The sequence below is a fragment of the Pristis pectinata genome, chromosome 9 (assembly GCF_009764475.1).
Source record: "Pristis pectinata isolate sPriPec2 chromosome 9, sPriPec2.1.pri, whole genome shotgun sequence".
Taxonomy (NCBI): Eukaryota; Metazoa; Chordata; class Chondrichthyes; order Rhinopristiformes; family Pristidae; genus Pristis; species Pristis pectinata.
The window spans coordinates 39707039-39729337 of record NC_067413.1 but is presented as its reverse complement, the minus strand read 5'-3'; the positions used below and the strand labels follow the sequence as shown (position 1 = coordinate 39729337).

Sequence of the window (22299 nt, the reverse complement as noted above, 5' to 3'; positions counted from 1 at the left end):
CACCTACCCATGCGATAGACTTACATGTATCAAAGAGAGGGTTGGATTTGACCTAGTACCACTGAGGGGGAGACTGTTGAGCCTGTCCTGAAGAAATAACTCAGCAAGGAATGACGGAATGTGGTTTTACAACATACGATAGCTGCCAATTGACTATTTTGCCTGTGAATAACAAAACCTTTTAAAAATATGCCCTAGTGGGAGACACTTACGCTATCCCTTGTCTGATGTGGCGATATAATAGGGGGCAAATATGGTGTGATCTGGAAGGGACAAAATATGGCTTTAAGTGACATCATCACAGATCATGGCCTGCCAAAGCCACAGCCCAATGTTCTGATCTAAGTAAAACTTACCATCTATCATGGGGAAGCAGATAAGGAATTGCAACAATACGTGGCCACCACACTACTAGCTATTCCACATTTCACTGCAGACTGGACCAGGGTTGTCCAGGAGGAAAGAGAAGTTGTCTACAAGTGGACAGAACATACTAGAGGCATTGCTGAACATGAAAACAAAGCTAATGAAGACCTAATGGAATCATCCATGTAGAGCAAGCAAGGACTTGAATGCTCAGATCCATCCATGGTCCTAATTCAATTTGTGACATTGACTATTGTGGCCATAATGATGTGTGTATTGAGAAGGTGGGTGAAGAGGTAGCAGAGGCAGAAGGAGAACTGAAATGATCACCAAATACTATTGGGAGGAGTTCCGTAGTTAGAGTCAGTAAGCCTCCTTGGCTTGTTGGCCAATGGCCTAGAGGGGTAATTGTAGAAGTGAATAAGGAGAAATAGGAATTAGCAAAACTAATAGTTAGACCCAAGGGTTAAGGGTGGAAACAGAAGCAATTGCTATTTGTCCTGGGGTATAGCTGCACCTTGGAGCATATTGTGCTGGGAAAGAAAGGGAGGCTTGCAAGAACCTCTGTTAATTAAATCTGAAATGTCATTGAAAACCATCGTGGAATATTTGATGAGTATTGTAAAATTAATCTGATTAACACTAACTTTGTAATACCAAAGGCAGGATGAGACAAGGGCAGGACCGATTGATATGATTAAGGAAGAAGAGCAGAGACATTGATTAAATTAACACCTCTGGTGCAAAGACATGGGGAAATGATTGAATAAACAAAAGATATCTGTTTTGCTTCATTCTGTATGTGCATTAAATGTATATAAACAGGGGGGACCTTTGCTTTGGCAGAACAGTCTCAGAGACTTCCTGGGCTGTTCTCCTGATTAATCAGTACTGTGCAATAAAGCTTCTCTCTACTACTCTGGACTTCTTGATTTTATTTTGCCCCTACAGCAATGATCCACAGAGTCCCCTAACTGAAGGCAACAAACCCCATCTTATGTTACAAGTTATGGAAACTGAGAGACAAGAAACAACGGGGAGTGATGTTGGGCCGGAGAGATTTGTTGAGTGCAATGTCCTGGAGGTCATTTCTGTCATGATATTGTTTTAGATCTATATAAAGAACCTAGATTTAGAAATGCTATGGAACTGGGGCACAGGTGGCCACGTTATTAAATTGGAAGGCGGGAAGCAGTGATAGAGTCTAAGCAACAACCATAGGGTTACAGAGGCCCTTAACAACATTTGCAAATGGGCAAATTTCAGATAAATGCAAAGCTTTACACATTGGGAAAAGAGAGTGGAGAACATAATGAATGTTGCACAAGCTTGGGGGAGAGAAATCCGATAGACCTCATTAACTTTAATAGTTCTGCTCACTCACAAGTATTGTCAGGAGACTTCTTTAATTCCTTAATTGTTTCATCAGATTTTATTGCTCTTTTCCACCCTCTAATTTGATGTTATGTGCAAATTTGGCACAGAACAATGCATTTTTGAAACCAGATCATTTCTATGGTTTGTAAGCTCCTACACAGACTATGTTTGTTCATTGTAGAGCACTGGTTGACAAAATAAACAAAGTTATGCTATATCGTCAGATCAATAAAAAGGCTTGTTTTTCTTCAGTGTCTCTTGTGATCTTAGGATATCCCAAGGCACTTTACAACCAATGGAGTATCTTTGAAATTCAGTCACAGTTGTAATGCAGGAAATGCAGCAGTCAGTTTGTGCACAGCAAGCTCTCAGTCGCACTAATGTGATAACTATCATTATGTCTGCTCTTGTGATGTTGATCAAGAGATAATTATTGGCCATGATGCCAGGGGAAATCTTTTACCAAAATAGAGCATGTAGATAATTCACCTGAGGGAGCAGATGGAGCCTTTGGTTTAATATCTTAGCTAAAGGATGACACCTCCAGCAGTATAGTACCACCTCAGTTTAGACCAGAGGGCCAGCTTTGAGCTTTATGCTCAAATTTCTGGAATGGTACTTGAACCAACAACTTTCTGACTCAGAGGCCAGAGTACTACCGAAAGAGCCAAGGCTTAATTCAGAGTTATGATTGGAATGAGATAATATCTTGAACTCTGTGCCCCTGAAAGCAGTGCAGAAAGGAAACATGAGGTTGATGCCTGGTGTTAGAAGCCCAAATTTCAAGGAAAGAGTCATATTTAAAAGGACCATATGAGAGGGGACCTTTTGGGACGTGTGTCATATACCAAATAGCCTAGAAGAGATTAACCTGGAACATTTTCCAAGTTAAATCAAAATTAGAAGATATTGATAAAAAAAATAAGTTCAGAACAGATGACAGAAGTATTTAAGAAAGTAGTTTTCCAGAAATGTCAGTGGAGACAAAAGTCTTTGGATTCGGTTAAGAGACAATAAGAACCTATAATGGTGATCATCAGTCTCATGAAAAGGTGAACAAGATGGCAAATATCCAAATACATCTGTTGTTTTTGTTTTCACTTGACATCCCTGTGCATCTAGTTAGTATCAAACCAAAGATTACTGAAAACACAAATAGAATTTTGGGGCAGTTTTTGATTAAATTATTTAATGAGCAATTATTTTTCTCTGGTTACTCCAAACCATCAAAAGTATAATGTCAACTGGGAGCCAATAGAAATTGCAGAAAAAATGGCACTTAAAACACTGCATAAACATGCTTTAAATAATCTCCAATCTTAAAGCTCTCCCATATCTGTACCTTTCCCAGTTAGGATGTCTAAAGTAAACTTTATTCATAATATAAAAATATATACAAAAGAATAACACAGTGCAAAGCTCTTTACATTCTTAGTCTCATATGATCAATACATTCAGTAGTGTTAGCACATTTTTTTATATAGCAGCATTGCCACACGTGTTCCGCTGGGGCAATACTCCCTTCCATTGTTTGAGGGGCTTCCCCACCAGACTCAGCCCTCAATGTCTGTTAGCAGAAGGACCCTAGACTGTGGTCCTTCCCCAGAAAGCCTTTGCATTGGCTGTAACAAGCTTCAGAGCATCCCTCAGCATGTACTCCAACAGCCTGGAATGTGTCAGTCGGCAGTATTCCCTTCCGGACATCTCGCTGTACTGGAATACCAATGGGTTTCAGGCAGACCAAAGAACGTCTTTCACCAAGTTGTTGATCTTCCAGCAGCACCTGATGTCCATCTCTATCTGTGTTGCATACTGTGTTGCATCCCCAGAGGAGGCATATATCGCTGTGAAGTAATTATCACCGTGTAATCTTCAGACCACCTCTTTTAAGAAACGAGACAGCTTCTAATAACAAAGAGAGGCTTGGCTAAAGTGGAATTATCGCTCAGTGTTTTGGAACCTGAGCTGTTGCCCGTATGCCTGAACTCGCTCAGGATCTGACAGAGGGACTCAAATATCCAGCAACCTACCATCTTAATAATTTGCATGCAGTTTGCCATCTGTGCAGATATTGTTAAGGAGTCTAAGCCTCTTTATAGTTTGGATACTGCAGTGTAAATCATTGCTAAATATCTGACCATTAACACCCAGACAACAGTTCCAGTACTGAATGTTAAAGGAGCAAAGAAGGTGGTTGAATTTAAATGTGAAAGGGCATTTTTGATTGAGAGTTGAAACTGGAGAAGGACTGAGTTGGGGACAGAGCTAGAGGATGCTGTAGTGTAGAGGGTCTGTCTGATGGAGCTTGAAACTCTGTTCAGGGTGAAGTAGCATGCAAAGGTTGCTAAAAATCAAATTCAGATTGAGACAGAACTGGGTAGGGATATCAATTTAGTGACAAGCCTGGAGAGTTTGTGATGGAGCTGAGGGAAATTGTTTCATCCTGCCTGATATTTAACCAGAAATAATTATGGCCCATCCAAGATTGAATATCAGAATAACACTCTGAAACAAACAGGGACCAAACCAGAAATGAACAGGTAGTGTTGTATGCCATAAGAGCACATGTGGAAGCTGACCCCATGTCAGATCATGCCAAAGAATAGCATGAAGATAATGAAGAGGAGGTGACCATGGTTAAACTACTGTGGGACACTGAAGTAACTGTTCAGGTTGCAACGAGAGGATCAGATAGCCAAGGCCATAACCAAGTGAAGCAGGATCACTGAGCTGGACAACAGAGGTGAGTCATTAAAGGACGGTGTCTGACTGTACCAAAGGGTCCAGGTATGAACATGAGAACATTAACAGGCATTTTGGAACTGTGGTGGGACATTTAAAATTTGCCATCCATCTGAAATGTTAACTCTACCACTCTTTCCCTCCATAGACGCTGCTTAACCCCGGTAAAATGGATACAGACTTCTCTCTTTTTATGTCAAAAGCACCACATAAATTAAAATCTATTTTTCCATTCCATTTATAATTGAATTTATCTCCATAAACTGGTCATGCTGCAGTTCTAACCGCCTGCCTGTGGCAACAGTGTGTTCCAACTCCTTTAGTCATAATGCAAATAAACTTTTGAACATTCCTGCTTTCTGAGTTGCAGTAAATTCTGTCATTAAACTGCAAGATTATTTTTGCAGAGCTTGGAGAAGCATCCATGCTTTAGCAATTATTGACTGCACCTCTTCATTGCCATTGTCCCTGGAACAGTGCACATTTGACTCAAATCAAACTTAAAGTGGCAAAGCAGGTTCTGGAAGCTATATTTATATCAATTTCTTTTATTTCAAAAATAAACTTAATTCATATTTAAAAATTATACATATGTACAAAGAAAAACAATGCATAGCTCTTTACGTTCATAGTGTTTTTCAGTTTATACATTCACAGCGTTATTGGTTCTATACAGTAGTAGTGTTAGCACATTTTGTGTACATAGCAGCATTGGCCCCCCTGGGGTGATACAAACTTAAGTTGTTTGAGGGGCTTCCATACCAGACCCAGCCTCAACATCCTGTGGCAGAAGGACCCTAGACTACAGTCCTTCCCCACAAAGCCTTTGCATTGGCTACACCGAGCTTCAGTGCATCTCTCAGCATGTATTTATATCAAGTGGGGATTGCTGCCTTAGACTAGCAGACGCTTGCATCACAATGTGGTTCCTCTTCTCTGAATGTGATAGACCCAGCCCCATTTTGAGGACAATATTATTTTATTGGATGCCAATGGTTTTAAACTGAATTCTTATAATAATCTTTGATTGAGAAACAAAGGACTACCGATCCTGGAATATCTAGATGAAAAACACTATGATGCTGGAGGAACTCAGCAGGCCAGGCAGCATCCGTGGAGAAAAACAGGCGGTCAACGTTGCGGGTAAGGAGGAAGGGTCCAAGATTGCATTGGGCAGGAATCAAACCCAGGCCTCCCATGCAGGAAACAAGAATTCTACTACTCAATTACCAATGCAAGTGACAGATATGAACTCCAGATGAAGAATCTCGACCCGAAACATCAACTGTCCATTTCCCTCCATAGATGCTGCCTGACCTGCTGAGTTCCTCCAGCACTTAGTGTGTTGCTCCAGATTCCAGCATCTGCAGTCTCTTGTGTCTCTGTTTTATAATAATCTGGATGCTTTCGCCTTCTTATCACCTGCCTTCCAAACCCAACTCTCCTTGTGGTGTTGATATCCTATGTCCGATGGATATCTTCTATTTGTAGAAGTAGATTTGTATTAGGCTATCCAGGATGATGAATTAGACAGAAATGCTCCTTTGTAAAAACCAAGTAACTGCCCTTAAATCAAAGCTGTGACAAACACCCAGGAGAACTGGTTGTCCCAGCTGAAACCCTCCTGGTGTGTTCCATCCCACATTCAGCTGCAACTTTCCTGTCACAGCACCAGAGACCTGGGTTCAATCCTGACTTCGGGTGCTGTCCGTGTGGAGTTTGCACGATCTCCCTATGAATGTATGGGTTTCCTCTGGGTGCTCCAGTTCCCTCCCACATCCCAAAGACATGCGGGTTGGTTGGTTAATTGTCAACGTAAGTTGTCCCTTGTGAATAAGTGAGGAGTCGTATCTAGGGAGTAGTCGATAGGGATGTTAGGAGAACAAGATGGGTTAGGACAGGATTAGTGTAAAAATGGGTGGTTAATGGTTGGTGTGTACTTGGTGGCCAAAGAGCCTGTTTCCATTCTGAATGGAATGGAGTCTATGATTCTAAGTATAAACAATGGATCCGTTCAAAATGCCACAACAGCATTACTAAAGATAAATCTCTCATACTTGACTATGAAACCTAAAATTGAATCTTACTTTAAAACAGAACAGAACAAAATTCGTCATTTTATGAAAGTAAGTTCAGCCGAAATTAGGGCTTGACATAGCAAAAAAAAATGCCGTTGATTCGTCATTGTTATTGTTTATCCCACAATTTTTACTGAGTTTTAAAACTGAAATAGTGGCATTTGTTTTACTCACAAATAAAACTTCGATGCACGTGATATCCAACAACATTCTCTAAACATAGTATTTGGAAATAAATTCTGGGTTGAAAATCTTACCTTCAACAATCTTAAAAGCAAAGCTTTTACTCAAAGTTGGTCAATATTTCAACGAACAACTGTAATAAATGTTCAAGAATGGAATTACCAAGTGTTGAGAGTGAGGAGGAGATGAGACAATCTCACTGTTTCTATGGCGACGGGTGCTTCAAAGATGATCGCATCCAGGGGCGGGAAATGTGGGAGTATCTAACAAAGTCGGTAACATCGGGAGTAGTGCTCAGTCTGCATTGACTGTTCCTACATCACAGGTTGGTATATTTTCTTCAGACTTGTTGAGTATGACTGGCAACATTTCTAAAACTATCTGATAATAATTTAATAGATGTCAGATGCATGTTTAAATATAGAAACAATTGTTCGGGATTTATTTTAACAGTAGTTCGCTCTATCAGATTTTGTGTTTTATTGCTATTTTCTGATTGCTTGCCTTCTCCAAAATTTAGTTTAGTTTTGTTTTTCTTGGCAGTTTGCTGCCTATCTATCCCTTGGAATATTTAAATGGTGTACAGTAGCCGAAGGAAATATACCCGCAGTTATTTTGAGTTTAATAAGTAGGCTTTGATCAGATATTATGCTATTTCACTCTTTTCTATTTTCACGTTTCAGTGGAAAAGTGTAATGTCACTGAAGAAATCAAATCAAGTCAGGCCACCACTTTTGGAAAATGTGCCCGCAGTTTCAAAGTCACAGGTAACTTTTCAAAGCATTTTGCCTTAAACTTCTTCAGTATCTAAGCCTCTTATTGTTAAATGCACTGACTGAGGTCGCCATCCTCATCCTTAATTATTTTCACAAGGTAAGTTGCTGGGAAACCGCTAGCAACAACAGCTTCCTTTGCAAATAACCAGCGTGGGAGACCATTTAAGGAAGATGCCTGCTATTGGTTACTTTTACTCTCCACGCTTATGTCTCATGTACCTTGTTAAATTCAGATGGAGTCCTAATCTGGGCATGTCTGATCATGAAGTATTTCTTCTGTTGTTACAAGTACTGTAGCAAAATATTATCGGAAACCAAAAATACTTAATGCATATATACATAACAAACACACACAACCACACAAATATCAGCTCATGTAGACTGTCCCAAACTATCCAATTAATTTCAATCCCCTGATTATCAGGGAAGCATTGTGACTTCCATCTTTCCTTTCCAAGTATGTATCCATTTAATTTGTGAAGTGAATATTGAATTTGCTCCCATCACCCATTCAGGCAGTGATTGCAATATTAATGTTGCAGTATCTCAAATGCAAGTGACTCCCACTTCCCACCAAGACGCAGTAGAAACTATTTGGGATGTTCATACCATGAGACATGGGAACAGAATTAGGTCATCTGACCCATTGAGTCTGCTCTGCTATTAAATCATGGCTGCTTTTTTTTCAACCCCATTCTCCCACCTTCTCCCCATATCCCTTAACCCCCTTACCAATCAAGAACCTATCAATCTCTGCTTTAAATACACACAATGACTTAATCTCCACAGCCCTCTGGCTGAAGAAATTCCTCCTCAACTAAGAGACATTCCTTTATTCTGAGGCTGTGCCCTCGGATCCTAGACTCTCCTACTAATGAAAACGTCCTCTCCACATCCACTCTTTCCAGGCCTTTCACACAGTTTAGATGATCATCATTTGGGTTGTAATGCTTATTTTGGCTCTTTTAAAGAGCTGCCCAATTAACCCCATAACCCTGCACATTTGTATTCTTCTTCATATATTTCTCTAACATCCTTTTGAAAATTACTATTGGAGCTGCTCCAACTAATCTGTCTGATCCTTCTGCTATGGGAAATGTGGAACAAGAAGACCAAGGGGTACTCGTACGTAGTTCTCTGAAAGTGGCGATATATGTAGACAGGGTGGTTAAGAAGGTGTTTGGCACACTTGCCTTCATCGGTCAGGGCATTGAGGAGTTGGGACGTCATGCTTCAACTATACAAGTCATTGGTGAGACCACACTTGAAGTATTGTGCTCCGTTCTGGTTGCCCAGCTCTCGGAATGCTTTCATTAAGCTGGAAAGGGTGCAGAAAAGATTCACGAGGATGTTACTGGGACTGAAGGGCTTGAGTTATAAGGAGAGGCTAGATAGGCTGAGACCTTTTTCCATGGAGCATAGGAGGCTGAGGGGTGAACTTAGAGGTATATAGAGGGGTGTAGATAAGATGGATGGTCACAGTCTGTTTTCCAAGGGTAGGGGAGTCTAAAACTAGAAGACATAGATTTAAGGTGAGGGGGGGAAAGATTTAAAAGGGACATGAGGGGCACAGAAGGTGGTGGGTATGTGGAATGAGCTGCCAGTGGAAGCTGTACAGGTGGGTACAATTACAATGTTTGAAAGACATTTGTACAGGTACAAGGATAGAAAAGGTTTAGAGGGATATGGGCCAAACACAGACAAATGGGACTAGCTCAAGTGTACGTATTTGTCAGCATGGACAAGTTGGGCTGAAGGGCCTGTTTCCCTGCTGTATAACTCTATGAATCCATGAAATCATTTATCCCTGTCCACTCTATCAAAATTCTCAATACTTTTGTAGACCTGTATTAATGTCCCTTTAACTTTCTCTGCAGTAGGTAGAGCAAGTCCAGCTCCTCTAAGCTCCTTGTGAAACTGTATCCCAGCTACTGTTCTCACAAATGTTGTAGGCACTTTCTAAGTTCTGGATGTCCTGAAGTGTGATGCTTCAGCAAAAGTATAACCAGTGATTTATAATTGCTCAAGATGACAATATTACTTTTATGCCCCTCTCTTTGTTATGTTCTTTATTTTCTGTCACCTTTAACTTGTATGAATATACCCTGAGGCCTCTCTGTGTACGATCCAGATGGCCACGGCAGACAAAGCATAGGTGCTCGGCAAATCGGTTGCCCAGTCTGCGTCTGGTCTCACCAATGTAGCTGACTGGGTGACTGCTTTGCCAAGCACCTGCACTCCGTCCACCGTGGCCGTCCGGATCTCCCGGTTGCCAGTCATTTTAATCCTCTTTCCCATTCCTATGCTGACATGTCTGTTCTCGGCCTCTTCTACTGCCAAGATGAGGTTAAACTCAACTTAGAGGAACAACACCTCGTATTGTGCCTGGGTAGTCTACAACCTGGTGGCATAAGCATTGAATTCTCCAACTTCCAGTAAACTGCTCCCCCTCTGTCCCTCTCCTCTCTCCTCCTGATCTACCAAGCCCCCATCATCCTGTCTCTATTATCCTCCCTTTCCACCTGCCCATCACTCACACACTTCCCCCACCCCCCACCCCACTGGTTCCCCTCCCCCACTACTCCCATCTGCCCTCCCCACCTCCCTCTGTTCCATTCTCCAGATTCCTTTTCTATTAAATTCCATCATCTTCAGCCCTTTGTCACTTCCACAAATCACCTCCCAGCTCCTGGTGCTTTCCCCACTCTTCCCTCCCCAATCTGCCTTTCAACACTCCCCCACCCCCACCCCACCCCCACCCCACCTGGATCCACCTATTGCCTGCCATCTTGTTCCACCCCTTCCCTCCACCTCTTTATACTGGCTACCTCCCCTCTTGCTTTCAGTCCAGATGAAGGGTCTGACCTGAAATGTCGACTGTCTATTTTCCTGTGTAGATGCTACCTGACCTGCTGAGTTCCTCCAACTTTTTGTGTGTTGCTCCAGATTCCAGCATCTGCAGTTTCTTGCGTCACCATTACGTTATATTGTGCAGTCACCCCACCCCATTCTTCCAATGAAAATGCATAATTTCACACTTCTCAGGAAACTGGTGCTTGCCAATTAACAAGTCGATACACACCTTCTGAATGCTGCTCCTGACTGTTTACAATATTACCTGATTTAGACCCATCTGAAGGTTTGAAGTTGTACCCTGTGTAAACAAGCCTGATATTAATACGTAACCAAGGGGAATTAAAATCAGGCAATTGCTGTAAAGTGGGTGATCAGCAATGTGAGTTTTACAGTAAATCAATTGCAGTTAGCATTATAAAAGGGAATCGACAAATAGTCTTTGCTGCATTTAGAATCAAAAAGTTTAATCTCCATCCAAAATTTTATGAAATCAATAAGAACATGAAAATTTGAACTACTGAGTTTGAATTGTTTCTTCATAATTTACTAAACTTGCATTATGCTTATTTGCACATTGCTCAGGCAATGAAGTAGTAAGTTCTGAACAGAAAATAAATCTGAAGTATATCGTTCATTAGTAAGGAGGGGGGAGTTCAAGATAGTAAACGCAGACTTATGTAATGCCTATTTGACTAATTTTTGAGCTTTCTGTCAGTTTGCCATGTGCCGTGAAATTGTGAAGTGTTTAACCTGTGCAGAGGTAGCTGTTATTGATGGATAAGTGACAAAAGTTATGGTGTGGTGCTGTCAAAGGAATTGTCATGTGTGAGGTATTTGTATGTCTGATGCAAATTGAATGAAAGTTACTCAATGCTCCTGCATGGTATTCCTTTCCTGGAAGATTTATATTCTGTCATTATTAAATTTGAACAAATTTTAGTCCTAAATGTTGGCTTTGTTTCTTGAGCAGAAAATAGTGGAGTTGCTAAAAATGGAACTAGTGGGAGTAAGTAGCAAGTGTGCCCCAGATTGTATAAGATTAATTCTGGGGTTGGATTCCATGCTGTGGAACTCCATTATCAGTTGAAGTTTATCATGGTGAAATGGCTTTTACAGAGGTTTTGAGATAAGAATGTCAAACAATACCTTGGAATATGGATTACAGAAGGTTATTAATGACTTAAGGCTACAGTCTATAATAAAATCAACATCAAGATTGTCAATATTGGTAAGGTGGTGGGAGTTGTGTTGCTTTACACTGAACTATCATGATAAATCTTCCTGATTTATTAAAATCATTTTTATTTTAGTACTGCACAGGTTGCTATTGGGTTCTGGGACACAACTGTGCATTTATGTTATGAATGATGAAACCTGTTTATAAAAGAGCTTGTTTGTGTTGTTCTGCATGTGAAATGCAGAGGGATCATCCTTGAGGTCATGAGATGAGGTAAATCAGGAAGGAATGGTTAAATAAAACCAAAATTGGGATTTGAAAACTACAAACTGTTCATCACCAGCCTTGTGCTCCCTAGTCCAGTACCATTGTACTTTCAATTCTCATCTTTATTTTCAAATCCATTATTGGTTCCCTTCCATCACTTCAACAATCTTCTCCAGTTCTCCAAGCAGGTGTGATCTGTGTTCCCTCAATTTTGCCTTCTTGCACATCCTGTAATAACAACAGAAAATGCTGGAAATTGATGACAGGTCAGGTAGAATCATTGAGCATCTTCTGTTATTATTTCGGATTCCCAGCTTTTGTATTATTGTCTGAGTCTTTTATTGCTGCCTAAATCTTAAGTTCTGGAGTTCCTTCTGTATTACTCTCTACATTTCTCTCCATCTCTTAAAGATGCATTTTAAAACCTACCTCCTTTTACCAAGTTTCTGTCCTCATACGGCTTAATACCAAATTAACAATGCTATATAAAAGCAAGTTGTTGTTGCACTGTGAAGTTTCTGTCGTAGTGTTCATGCTGCACAACAAGATCTCACAGTGCAACAAAATCAAGAGTGTTTATTTTTCCACAGGCATATTTGGCTATTGAGCATGTTTCAAAGCTTTCAGGATGAAGATTTGGGTCACAACAGAGACTGCAGATGCTGGAAATCTGGAGCAACATGCACAAAATGCTGGAGGAACACAGCAGGTCAAGAAGTGGAAGGAGAAGCAATCAATAGAATACAAGTACCTGGGATCCTTGCTGGGGCCAAACTGGGAGTCCTGATGAAGGGTCTTGACCCGAAACATCTACCGTCTACTTCCATCTATAGATGCTGCCTGACCTGCTGAGTTCCTCCAGCATTTTGTGTGTGTCGCTCCAGAGATTTGGGGTTATTTGTGAATTTTTCCTTACCATTGGGAGGGTTCTTGGTGTCAAATTGCAAATATCCAGAGTTTAGCTTTTGAGCTACCAGCTGACTATTTCCTTGTACCCTGTATGGCTGGACAATGGAGTGAAGTCAAAGAGCTGTACAGCACAGAAACAGGCCCTTCGACCCACCTCGCTCAAGCCGACCTTTTACCCATCTACGCTAATCCCATTTACCCACATTATTAGGACCATATGCTTTAATTTGCCTATTTAATTGTTTGTCTAAATGCCCTCAAAACATATCTGATTCCACTCCTCTTCTGGCAGCACGTTCCAAATACAAACCACACTGTGTGTGTGTGTGTGTGTGTGTGTGTGTGTGTGTGTGTGTGTGTGTGTGTGTGTGTGTGTGTGTGTGTGTGTGTGTGTTTTTTAAAAAAAAATTAGCTCTCAGATCCCCTTTAAAATTCGTCCCTCACTTAAATCTATGCCCTCTTGTTTTTGAAACCCCTACCAAAGGAAAAAGATTTTGACCATCTACCCTATATATGTCTCTCATAATCTTACATATAGTTCAGCCAGGTCACCCCTCATCCTCCTTTGCTCCAGGGAAAACAAGCCCAGCCTATCCAATCTCTCCCCATTACTAAAGTCCTTCAATCCCAGTGAACCTCTCCTGCACTCTCTCCAGCGCAAACACATCCTTCCTATTAGCAGAGTGACCAGAACTGCACACAATACTCCAAGTGCAATCTAATCAGAGTTTTGTAAAGTTGCAACATAATATGGTTGACCTACGAAGGCAAACATGTCTTCATCACCCTTTCACCTGTGCTGCCACTTACAGGGAACAATGGACTTGAATCTCTAGGTCTCTCTGTTCATCAACATTCCTTAGTGCCCAACCATTTACTGCAGATATCCTACCCCTATTTGACTTCCAAAATGCATCACTTCAAACTTCAAAGTTCCATCGGCCTAAGCTCCGCCCAACTTTCCAACTGACCTCTACCTTCCTGTAGCCTTAGCAACCCTTCTCACTTTCCACAACACCACCAATTTTTGAGACGCAAGAGACTGCAGATGCTGGGAATCTGGAGCAACACATAAGATGCTAGAGGAACTCAGCAGGTAAGGCGGCATCTATAGAGGGAAGTGGACAGTCGATGTTTCAGGTTGAGACCCTTCACCTGGACTAAAAGATAAAGGGGAGATAGCACCTTTTTATCCTGGATCCACCTATTGCTTGCCAGCCCTTGCTCCACCCCCCTTCTTTCCACCTTTTTATACCGGATACCTCCCCTCTTGTCTTTCAGTCCAGATGAAGAGTCTTGACCTGAAACATTGACTGTCCATTTCCCTCCATTGACAGTGCCTGACTTGCTGAGTTCCTCCAACATCTTGTGTGTTACCACCAATTTGTGTGTCATCTGCAACTTACTAATCATTCCTCTGCATTCACATCCAGGTTTTTAACATATGTCACAAATAGCAAAGGTTCCAGCACCAATCTCCGAGATACACCGCTAGTTATAGATTTCCAATCAGAAAAACAACCTTCCACCACTATCCTCTGCCTCCTGTCACTGCTAATTTTGGATCCAATTCACCAGCTTGCCTTGGATCCCATGTACCTTCACCTTCTGAAGCAGCCTACCATACAGGGCCTTAAGTGCCTTACCGAAGTCCACATGGACAACATCTACTGCCTTCATCAATCTCCTTGGTCACCTCCTTAAAAACGTCAATCAAATTACTGAGGCAGGATTTCCCCCTTGCAAAGCCATCCTGACTATTACTAATCAGCCTCTGCCTTTCCAAACGAACATAAATGTTCTCCATTAATTTCCCTCCCACTAAAATAAGGCTCACTGGCCTGTAGTTACTTGGCTTGTTCCTGCTGCCCTTCTTGAATAAATGAACAACATTAGCTATCCTTCAGGCTTCACGTACCTTGCCTGTGGGTAACGAAGATGCAAAAACCTGCATCCAGACCACAGAAATCTCCTCCATGGTTTCCCACAGCATTCTGAGATAGATCTCATCCAGCCTTGGGGATTTATCCACCCTTATGCATTCCAAGACACCTAACACTTCCACCTTCCTACATGGTCCACACAATCAATGTATTTCTCCCTGAACTCATGTCCTTCTTGGTGAATACAGGTGAAAGGTATTCATTTAGGACCTTGCCCACTTCCCCTGGCTCTACACATAGAATACCCCTTTGGTTCCTAAGGGGATCCATTCTTTCTCCCCTGTTGCTCTCAATATACTTAGAAACTTCAGATTCTCCTGCCAAGGATATTTCATGACCTCTTTTTCCTGCCACAATTTTCAAATGGAAGAGCAGTACACTTGCTGGTTCAAATATTCAAATTGAGTTCCAATGTAGGATCCATGTCAGTGGCAATTTTCAGTCACCAATTGCTGGACCACATGCTCATTGCCTACTTGTACGAGGTGTTGAGCTGTCTAGTTAATGTTGTTCGAAGAAAAAGTTGGAAATTGTAAAGTCTTTCAGTTTAGCACCCATGTTAGTAATGAAACACACACATTGCTGGTGAGTAAAGTTAGCTACTGCTTTATTGGCATACACTAGTTACTGCACATGTTCTAACATTTGGTAGCACAGTGGTGCAGCTAGTAGAGCTGCTGCCTCATCTCCAGCAACCTGACTTCAATCTTGACTTCCAGTGCTGTCTGTGTGGAGTTTGCACATGTGGGTTTCCTCCGAGTGCTTTTCTTCCTCAACATCTCTAAGACATGCAGGTTGGTAGGCTAATTGGCTGCTCTAAATTGCTCCTTATGTGTAGGTGAGTGTTAGAATGTTGGGGAGTTGAGTGGAGTGTGTGGAGAACAAAATGTGATCCGTGTAATATTGGTGCAAGTAGGTGCCTGGTGGCTGAAGAACCTGTGCCCCTCTCTATGGGTCTGTTTATAAACAATTTTTCTTGTTAAGAGAAATAATTGACACAGATAAATATAATAACATAACAATACTGCAGGATATACTACAGAAATGGCTAGAAGAACCAAGATTTTGGCCCAGAAGTTGTAGTCAGATTTGAACCACTTGCACTTGCCACTGATCTATGATGAAAGCTCAGATCCTCATTGAGCAGGTACTGCCAGGTCATGTGGTCCAGAGCCAGCTCAGTCCCTGTTGAGAGACCCCGTGCAGCAGCAGAGTTTTTCTCAGTGTAATGGGACCATGGGGTAGTGAAGGGTTGGGAAGAAAGATCTGGCAGTCTTGTTAATGCACACCTCCAGGTTAGTTGACTGCCAAACATTCAGAAATATTCAAAAATTGTTGTAAAATTAAAATCCCTTTAGAACAAACCTGATATTTCTCGGCAAAATTGAGCCAATAAACAGTTTTGATTTTCTAGAATTGGGAGGACAGTGATTGGGTGATAGCAAGGTGCCTATTTGATCTCTGAACCTTAACAACAACTTTAAAATGAGGGGTGAACCAAATAATAATTTGGGCCTCTTAACATCAGTTTGGGACTTGCAACATTGCCACTCCATGATCAAGTATGGCCACACTCCCAAACCAATTGTGCCTCGGTTCTGATGGAATGTATGGTTAACCTACCAGAGGCAGGTATTTTCATGACAGAATGTGATTGGTGATCCACCAACTATAGGTCAGTAACCCTCCCCATATCACAACTAGTCAGTGCTGCTTCTGATTGGACTTCTTGTACTGAGTGGCAGTCGTTGGGATGATGGAGGCAGCACTGACTGCTTTGGCAGTCTACCTCCATATAACTTGAGCTTCTTGACTTTAGTCTCAAGCAGCCAGTGCCTTCTGACCCACTTAGTAACATACTGCTGGATCATTAAATCTGGGAACTTACTATGCCTTACTGCCCCATCCTTCCTGCCCCATTCAAGGTTACTGCTCCCCCTCTGTCCCCCTCTGTCTCTGTGTCTGTCTCTTTGTGTCTTGGTAGCTCCCATTCTGCAAATACATCACATGCTTCCCTTATTCAGCTGTGCCATTATAAATTCTTCAACACCAATGGGAATAATTTAATTACCTATGTTTTGCCACTCCTGACCCATCCTGCAACTGGGAGAGAGAAGCATGAGGGTCAATGTGCCAAATGGAACAAATTGTCTATCCATTAGGCAATGTGTGGTTTGTAGTGAGAGATGCATGGACAATAATTGCTCTCTTCTGAAATGTCAGATCACCAATGGTACCCAGATGTCCTGATCCTCTTGGGTCTCTGAAATGGTGAGATCTAACTCTCTGGGGTTTAATATGGTGCATTGTGATTTTGTTTTGTGAGATCCTTAGTTTTGGACATTGATTTTTGGACCTACGCTGATCTGGTGCAGCCCGTTTGCAGACCAACGGGTCCAGTAGGAAAGTGGTCACTGATTTGGGGCCAGTGACCTCAAAATTTCATAGCAGATCCTCAACGCCCCCTGAACATTGAGGTGTAAAGTTGAGGTAAGATTGGTTGCGTGAGAGTAGCTGGGGTGAATGTATCCTTGATCGTGGAGGATGGGGGTTCTGGGGAGCACAGCAGCCCAGATTATTGTCTGCAGGAACACAAGTAATTGGCACCTCTAATGTGCCAGACAGTAACAAAATATTGCAGTGCACTTCACATAAGCATGAGGTGATACAGTGAATGGTGAACTGAAGAGGCAAATGGGCCTAGCAAATGGGACTAGTTCGGGTAGACAACTTGGTCAGCGTGGACAAGTTGGGCTGAAGGGCCTGTTTGCCATGCTGTATGATTTTATGACTCTATATCTAAAAGAGAGAGTTTGGAGATACAAAAATTTGGACAAGGAAGGAGTTTTAAAATGTAAGATTGACTGAAAAGCAACAGTAAGCTCACATTGTTTTTTAAACCATGAGGGATCAGTCCTTTGAGAGAACACAATTAGAACCTGCCACTTCCAGTGAATAGGCAGACAACTGCTGTCAACAAGTACTCTGAAAAATGTGCCGTGTCTTTCTTATTTAAAGATGAGTTGGAATTACCTCAGTATAACAAATGTTAATCTACTTGCTCTGTGCATTGCTCATTGCTAGCCCCAGTTGAACTTACTTTTTCAGCGGGAACATCTAAAAATATTTCTTTTCTCTTCCCTTTTGGCCCTTATAAAGTATGTGTTCAGGAGAACGATTCAGGTTTCAGTCAATGCAGCTATGAGTAGATCACCAGGACCTGACCCAGATGTTAACTTTTTTTAATAAATCACTAGTGGAGAGAAAGAGATGAACATATCAGTATGGACACCTGACAAATGTTTCCAAAATTGTGCAAATCTAGCAATTAAGATAAGCATGTGAATGTAGTGAAAGGAAAATAAAATTCTCAGTGTGAATCAGAAAGACCTTTTTATATTTAATTAACACATTTTTGGATAACTGGATTGATCTGTTAATACAGTACAGTACAAACATGACACCTATCAGTTTCCCTATCAGCATTATTACAAGTTCAGTGAAATTCTATTTAATTCCTTAAAACATAGAGCTGTACAGCACAGGAACAAGCCTTTCAATCCACAATGTCTGTGCAGATCATAATGCCAGTTTAAACTAATACCTTCTGCCCACACATGGTCTCTATCCCTTCGTTCCCTGCCTGCTCATGTGCCTGTCTAAACACCTCTTAAACATTGCTATCGTATCTGCTTCTACCACTTCCCCTGGCAGTCCATTCCAGGCACCTACCACACTCTGTGTGAAACAAAAATCTTGCCTCATAAATCTCCTTTAAACTTTCCCCCTCTCACCTTCACACCTGCTAGTATTTGATATTTCCACCCTGGGAAAGACTCTATCTAACCTCTCCATGCCTCAGAAGTTTATAAAATTATCAATCAGGTCACCCCTCAGCCTCCACTCCAGAAATGTAAAGAACTATATGAAAAACAGATGAATAATGTAGTCGAAATAAGAAAGGGTAAAGGTAAAAGTGATTTGATGGGCCAACACTTAATATGTCACATTACTTCAGGGTGCAACCGAGGAATGAAATAAAAGGTTGGTCGGTCTCACCAGATCAGTGAAGTATGACTCAGAGAGGTCAATGGAGGAAGAGGATGCCATGCTAAAAGTGCACTGTGTTCTAGCTAGACTGCACCTTGACTACACAGTGGAGCAGGAAGGCATTCAGCCAAGTGGGTTGCAAAGTAAAGCCACAAGGCTGCTCCCCAGCATCAGGGAACTTAAAACCATAAAAACTGTAGATGCTGGAAACCTGAAATATAAACAAAAGTGCTGGAAATGCTGAGTAGATCGAGCGGCATCTGTGGAAAGAGGCAGAGTTAACGTTTCAGGCTAGTGACCTTTCATTAGAAAAATCTAAGGTAAAAAGTTGTGAACTTTTGACCCTTGCAAGCTGCTAACTATAGAGCTAGACAGAGCAATAATTCTCATGGGAAAGGCAAAGCCAGCATGTTCAACAGGCTAAACTAGGGTTGGGGATACAGATTCAAAAATGATGAAAGGCAAATGCAGGACAATGTTGGGAAGATTATCACACTAGGGGATCAATGTGACTTTTGATCATAATCAGGAAAGCCTGCCTCTGAGCAATCTACTGTGTTGGTGTAGAACACACTGCAATTTTAAGGCCAGGGTCACGTAAATTTGGCAGAGAAATTTCAAGGCTACCTTGCCAGTGTGAAGTCTCAAGATAGGGCAGAATTGGAATTTGCAAGGTAACTCGGAGAGGGTGGTGTGGATATTTTTAACAATTTGACAGTTTACATTCGGCAAACCTCTTCACCTCGCTCACCCCTGGACTATACAGGGTCTGATCTCCCTCACCCATGAAGTACAAAGGTTCTGAGCAGGTCCAACCAAAACTAACAATACTGGAGTCTGATTTCCATGTTAAAAGAGGCCTGTCTCCTAAATCGGAAAGGGAGCATTGGACGTCATTTGGGCATTAACCATGGTGGGGACAAGGTGGGGGAGCAAGCAGGAGCAGAGCCACTTACCCCACTTTGAAGCTATTACTAACCAGTTAATATGAGGCAAAGGCATTCAACATTGACTCTCTGGAGGGATAAACATATGAATTGCACTCCCGGTACCAACTGTCCTTCAAGAACCACAACGATTGTCCTCCTCAGTATCCGTGTTGGAACTTTTAAATGTTGAACTTGTTGGCAACACCCACATCCCAGGATTCTGGGTAGTGTGGAGGAGCAGCGGGATCTGGGGGTCCGTATCCACAGATCCTTGAAAGTTGCCTCACAGATGGATAGGGTAGTTAAGAAAGCTTATGGGACGTTAGCTTTCATAAGTCGAGGGATCGAGTTTAAGAGTCGCGAGGTAATGATGCAGCTCTATAAAACTCTGGTTAGACCACACTCAAAGTACTGTGTCCAGTTCTGGTCGCCTCATTATAGGAAGGATGTGGAAGCATTGGAAAGGGTGCAGAGATTTACCAGGATGCTGCTTGGTTTAGAGAGTATGCATTACGAGGAGAGACTAAGGGAGCTAAGGCTTTCTTCTTTGGAGAGAAGGAGGATGAGAGGAGACATGATAAAGTGTACAAAATATTGAGGAATAGATAGAGTGGACAGCCAGTGCCTCTTTCCCAGGGCACCAATGCTCAATACAAGAGGGCATGGCTTTAAGGTAATGGGTGGAAAGTTCAAGGGAGATATCAGAGGAAGGTTTTTTCACCCAGAGAGTGGATGGGACATGGAATGCACTGCCTGGGGCAGTGGTGGTGGCATGTACATTGGTCAAATTCAAGAGATTACTAGATAAGCATATGGAAGAATTTAAAACAGTGGGATATGTGGGAGGAAGGGGTTAGATAGTCTTAGGCGAGGTTTAAAGGTTGGCACAACATTGTGGGCCGAAGGGCCTGTATTGTGCTGTACTGTTCTATGTTCTATATCTATGTTCTATAATGTCTCTGTACTGCCAACCTTAACGCTTCCTGGAGGCTTTTAGTATAATTTCCATAGGATACCTTGGAGGCTTAGCATCAACAGCACATGCTTACTTTAATGCAGTTAATATGGGATCGGACTGGTACAATTAGGCCAGGTCTAATCACTCAGCAGTTTAATTGAGTAGGCGTCATAAATATGTTTTCTGTTTTACCATTGTTGTTAGACTTAATAGCTCTTATCTTTACAAATAGGACTATTGTTGATAAATATGGTTTGACTGCAAAGAAAGCCATACTATTAATGTAAAAAAATGTCAGGCACATAAATAATTAACAGATGTTTAGTACATTCACATGGATTTAGGTAGTAAACCATCCCAGCATAATGCTTCATGGGTTCGCTTTTCAACTGGGGTCTATGCCTTTTCTAAATCCCTTGGGATCTAAATAATGTTTTTTTTTTCGGAAGTGCCTTTCCACCTGCTGCTAATTTTGACACTGTTTTACTGGCATTCAAAAAATGAAATGCTACACATAAATTACTTGAAAACACACTGTACAACATGAATAATCAATGTGTTAATGTGTCCATATGATATATGTTTGTGTGCAACTTTAACAAAGCTGTTAACTTGCTAAAAAGCCATCAACACTTTTATTACTAATACCAGGCAGTGTGAATTCAATGCAAAATGATCAACCAGACAAAGTTGCCAGATGGTTCCAATTCTGCAGTAAAAACAGACACTGCTAGAAACACTCAGCAGGTCAGGCAGCATCTGTGGAGAGAGAGATAAAGTTAACAGTTCAAGTCAATTGTCTCATTAATTTTGTACTTTGGATTTAGAAAGGTGTTAGAGGTTTTCCTGTGTCAGGTCCAAATAATTTTAGTCATGCTGGCCTCTGTGTAATTAATGGTCCAGCAGAACTTGTGCAAGATACAGTGACCCAGTCTCCACATCTCCTGTGCACACCCATCACTTAAAGTGCTGTACAAGGAATCCAGGTGTTGCTATGTATGGAAGTCCAGGATATCAGCAGGGTAATGAAACACTGATATGCATCCAAGCCATGATGGTGTGTTACAAGAAGGGGAATGTGTAGTTGATTGTGTCCCCAGGTTACTGTTTCATTTGTTCTTCTCTGTGGTGGTGGTCACAGGGGAAGGAAGAAAATACCATTGAAGTAAACCTGGTGAATTCACAGATCTTAGAAGTCACACAGTATAGAAACAGGCCCTTCAGCCCACCAAGTCTGTGCTGACTATCAAGCAGCCATCTTCACCAATCCCATTTTATTCTCCCAAAATTCCCTTCAACTCCCCCTAGATTCTACCACTCACCTACACACAGTGGCCAATTACCCTACCAACCCACATGTCTTTGGGATGTGGAAAGAAACTGGAGCACCTGGAGGAAACCCACGCAGTCACAGAGAGAATGTGTAAACTCCACACAGACAGGGCCAGGGGTTGGGATTGAACCAGGGTCACTGGACCTGTGAGACAGGGGCTCCACTAGCTGTGCCACTGGGCTGCAATACCTCGCAATACTCCAAAATAACCAAGTTTCAATTACTTCAGTAGATTGCACATACTGTAGCCATGATGGTCAAAGGTGTGAATATTCTGTTCAGTAATATAGAGGGTAGTGTAAGCAAACTGATTTATCATGAATGGTGTTTTGGCTCCCTCGGGGTTTTTTTAAGC

General features: G+C 41.8%; 1 protein-coding gene across 1 annotated transcript in view; it reads left to right on the top strand.

Annotated features, from left to right (window-relative positions):
- Positions 1–22299, top strand: part of LOC127574504 (transient receptor potential channel pyrexia-like) — a 74449-nt gene that overhangs the window by 4382 nt on the left and 47768 nt on the right. Inside the window, exon 4 of the mRNA XM_052023532.1 lies at positions 7430–7513. Coding sequence (XP_051879492.1) covers positions 7430–7513 — 84 coding nt within the window. The remainder of the gene's footprint in view (positions 1–7429; positions 7514–22299) is intronic.